General features: G+C 42.9%; 1 protein-coding gene across 3 annotated transcripts; it reads left to right on the top strand.

Moving 5' to 3' along the window:
* Nucleotides 1–222: 222 nt before the first annotated feature.
* On the top strand, nucleotides 223–3,508 carry LOC308294101 (pyridoxine-5'-phosphate oxidase-like). Of its 3 annotated transcripts, none has more exons than XM_080736824.1 (2): nucleotides 223–286; nucleotides 1,741–3,508. In XM_080736824.1, exon 2 carries the CDS (start codon nucleotides 1,852–1,854, stop codon nucleotides 2,539–2,541), a length of 690 nt encoding a protein of 229 aa, XP_080592950.1. In that variant the 5' UTR covers nucleotides 223–286; nucleotides 1,741–1,851; the 3' UTR covers nucleotides 2,542–3,508. The 3 variants fall into 3 exon arrangements, with proteins under 3 accessions (XP_080592950.1, XP_080592952.1, XP_080592951.1); XM_080736826.1 differs by having other exon boundaries at nucleotides 249–286; nucleotides 1,737–3,508; XM_080736825.1 differs by lacking the exon at nucleotides 223–286 and adding an exon at nucleotides 736–757 and having other exon boundaries at nucleotides 1,737–3,508.
* The last annotated feature ends 767 nt before the right edge of the window (nucleotides 3,509–4,275 follow it).

The following is a 4,275-nucleotide window of genomic DNA, read 5'->3' as shown; positions in this document are numbered from 1 at the left end:
CACACACACACACACACACACACACACACACACACACACACTAGCAGGGTGACATAACAGTGTGCAAAGGTGAATCAGATTATGCTCTCTCTCTTTCTTTCTCTCCCACTGTCTGTCTGTCTGTCTGTCTGTCTGTCTGTCTGTCTGTCTGTTTGCCTCTCTCTCACACACACACACACACACACACACACACACACACACACACACACACACACACACACACACACACACACACACACACTCACAATCTGTCCTGTTGCTTGGGATCAGCGGCAGACGCAACACGGTGAGTACGTCACATGTAGGACTTCTGACCCTCTTCAGTCGCTTTTTAATTTGAAGGTTCTCCATACTTTGATCGAATTTGGTTCCATTTGTACACTATACATTTATAGTGGGTCACCAATTCAAGAGAGAACCCATTTATCAGCTGCAATTAGTTTCTTCACTTTTAATTTCAGTATTTTCAGTGTATTTATCCTGTATCCTGCATGAGTTTTCTCTCGTTTGGATGAAATTGGTATCCCAACCTGAAAGCATATTGTGTTTACAAAAGAGCTGAAGAGGCTGAACAGACACTATATCCATGCTTAAAACCCTTGTATTCACAAGCCTTTGAGTTGCCTTGCTTGGGTTGCCTTGCTGCTGTTAATGTTTTTTCTACTGTCTTTTACTGTGTCTGTGTGAGTTGTTTTATCATTAACTGTTTTGTATTTCAGTTTTCTCTTTTCTGACCTTTGAAGCATTTTGGTACAAAGTGAGTTGTTTTTAAATGTGCAATGTAAATAAAATAGATTTGATTTGATTTGATTTGATATTTTGCTATAAGAATATATGAGCTTCTGCATGTGTAATATTGAGCTTTTAACAAAAATATATCACTTACTTTAATTCGGACTCATTAAAGGTATATTCAGTGATTGTATTTCATTCAAATAAAAATATAATTTTTACATTTTCCATTCATTCTCCTCACTAGAATGTGTGCTGCTGACCATATAAGGACTTCCACCATGGCCCGTGTTACGAGCATAGCTAGATTCGGTTTTCAGAGGTGGCCAGCCAGTCCTCGACCAATCAGGGTAGAGTATGGCCGTAGTTATGTTATGATGTTTAGTTATGATGGTCAAAATAGAAGTTTTGAGAACTACAGTCGCTCTGAATTAAGAACGTCTGCTAAATGCCTAGATTGTACTGAACTCCTAAAATGCCACAGTCTCGTAGTAAATCAGTATCATACATATCCTGAAGCTGGAGACGTAGGCCTACCGATATTCAGTGATTGGGTCTAATGATCAAAACGAGAACATTATAATGGTCTAAACAATCTATAAAAAACTAAACATTTCCACGCTGTAAGGCCAGTAAGGAACAAGATGACCCCCGGCCACTTTCATTATCACTGAATATACCTTTAAACGTGTATTCATGAATGTGGCAATGCTGTGCCATTGCAAAACCGCAGGAACCAAATAAAAATATTTGAGAGACCCAGGAGATGTACCGGTATACAGTACCTGTATACATGTAGCAGCATGTAAAATGGTGTTGTATTCAACCATAATATAATGGTCACATATTTTCTGCATGTGCTGTAGCATTGAAAAGGTGAATATGCGCTAAATAAGCCTGTAAACCGGTGTGTGTGTGTGTGTGTGTGTGTGTGCGTGCGTGCGTGCGTGCGTGCGTGCGTGTGGATGGTATATTACTGTAATTGATGTTTCTGTCATTGTAAGGTAGGTATATCAAGGAATAGTGAGGAGACATCCAGTACCTCCTGCTTCTCTGACAGCTCGTCATCAAACCGTCCCACCTTGGCGTCTTTGCACAACATCTTGTGACACCACAGCCATGGATCTCAGCGGCATGAGGAAGAAATACAAAGGAGACGAGGAATGCTTCGAGGAGAATCAGCTCGTTTCTCTGGACCCGATCAGGCAGTTTGGCGACTGGTTTGAGCGAGCCACGCGGTGCCCCGACATCGGACAGCCAAATGCCATGTGCATCGCCACAGCTACCAGGGACGGGCGCCCCTCCGCTCGCATGGTGCTGTTGAAAAATTACAGCGGCGAGGGCTTCCGCTTCTTCACCAACTATGAGAGTCGCAAGGGAGGCGAGCTGGAGAGCAACCCTTACGCGTGTCTCTGCTTTTACTGGGAACCCCTGAACAGACAGGTTCGCATCGAGGGCTTCGTGGAGCGCATCCCTTACCAGAGTTCCTGTGATTATTTCCACTCCCGGCCCAAGAGCAGCCAGATCGGGGCCGTCGTCAGCCGACAAAGCACCCCGGTCCCTAACAGAGATTACCTGAGTCAAAGAAACGCAGAGCTGGAGGAACGGTACAAGGACACAGAGGTGCCCAAGCCTGACTATTGGGGCGGCTACATTGTAAAGCCGTACTATATAGAGTTCTGGCAGGGTCAGACCAACAGGCTCCATGACCGCATCGTTTTCACAAAGCCCACGAATGGAGAGGCGATGCTGGGGGAGTTTCAGCATCCTGCAGAGGGTGGCTGGGTGTACCAGCGACTCTCCCCTTGATCATGAGTCTGTGAGTTTTAAAGCTCCACCCCTCCCTAAAGCACCACCCCTCCCTAAAGCACCATCCCTACCTAAGCACCACCCCTCCCTGAAGCACCGCCCCTCCCTAGAGCACCACCCCTCCCTAAAGCACCACCCCTCCCTAAAGCACCATCCCTACCTAAAGCACCACCCCTCCCTAAAGCACCATCCCTACCTAAAGCACCACCCCTCCCTGAAGCAACATCCCTACCTAAAGCGCCACCCCTCCCTGAAGCACCACCCCTCCCTGAAGCACCATCCCTACCTAAAGCACCACCCCTCCCTAGAGTGTGGCATGTGTGTGTGTATACAATGCATACTGTATAATATAGTCATATTACTATTTGTTGTGGATGATATTTGCCTTTGTTCATATGGTTACAGCAATACAGAACATTTCTCACAGATTGACAAATCTATATATTTCCAGTGGCTATTATGGGTCTCATTTTGCATGATATGGCACCATTTGCTGCTACTACTGTTATTATTGATATTGTCATTGTTATGGTCATTATTATTTACTATCACTATAAATATTTTATTATTACAATAATTATCAACATTTCTATATTCGTTATTGTTATCATTATTATTGTTGTTGTTATGGAATATTGTCTTCATTGACACCTTAGTTTCTAAGCTTTAATGGGAGCTTTTAGGAAGGCCACTCGACAAGCACTTTTTTTCCCCTCCGGTTCATCATGTTTTGATTTTGTTCCTTTCCTTATAAAAGTATTGTTTTGTTTTGTTTTTCTCCTTCCATTTTTAGTTTTTAGTTTTTATGTGTAACTAAACGAAATGAACTACAATCACCTCTTTTCAGTGATGTGCAGAGGAGGGTGGATTCATCAGAAATAAGTGAGTCAGAATGCGCTGATTCAGACTGATGATGACATGCTTTGTGTTGTTGTTGTTGTTGTTGTTGTTGTTGACATGTCTCACGTGGTTGCATGCTCAAGTCAAGTTAAGTACATTAAAAATACCTTATTTAGTCATGAATTCTCTTGTCATACATTCATCATTTACTTTACTGCATTTATTTTACTGCAAGTGCAGACGTACTGTATGGACGTAGTGTGTTTAAAACTACAGCAGAAACAAGTTAAAATGGGTTCAAGATCATGAAATTACCCCAAAACTTGAATTGCATTACTAAACAATACAGTACATGTTTGGTATGTAGGCATATATTAGTCATTATATGTTTTAACGTTGTTATTCTCCCTCATTACATTGTAAAATGGCAATACATGAAATTAACCTCATGGTTGAATTATACGAAAAATATTCTTCAAACATGATTGAAGGTGCACTTGTTCAAAGGTTAAATTTTTCTACGATGGCGCCAGGGGCCATTTTGGATTTGGCAGTGTAAAAAGAATTGCGAGGGACCGGTGGGCTAAAGTCTTTACTTGCGCCAGCAGAGCGCTCAAGTACTACGTTCGGTGGCATATCTGTCGCGTATCTGTCTATGTTTACACCCATAGCCAATCAGGGACCACTGCATTCCTGGTGACGTCACCATCAGCCAATGAGGGACCAGCATTTGTAGTGATGTCAACAACAACAAATGCGACCTGATATATAAAAACAAGGCGCGCACTGCTGGCGCACAAGTAGGCCATACATGGCGCCACGAGTGCACAAGGAGCAAGTTGGCAACTCAGCGGAGTGCTAGTTTTTAAAAGGTTCATAGAATTCAAATCAATC

This window comes from Nannobrachium achirus (genome assembly GCF_963921795.1).
Source record: "Nannobrachium achirus genome assembly, chromosome: 11".
NCBI classification, from domain to species: domain Eukaryota; kingdom Metazoa; phylum Chordata; class Actinopteri; order Myctophiformes; family Myctophidae; genus Nannobrachium; species Nannobrachium achirus.
The sequence above is the reverse complement of the archived record's forward strand: the minus strand, read 5'-3'. Positions and strand labels throughout refer to the sequence as shown.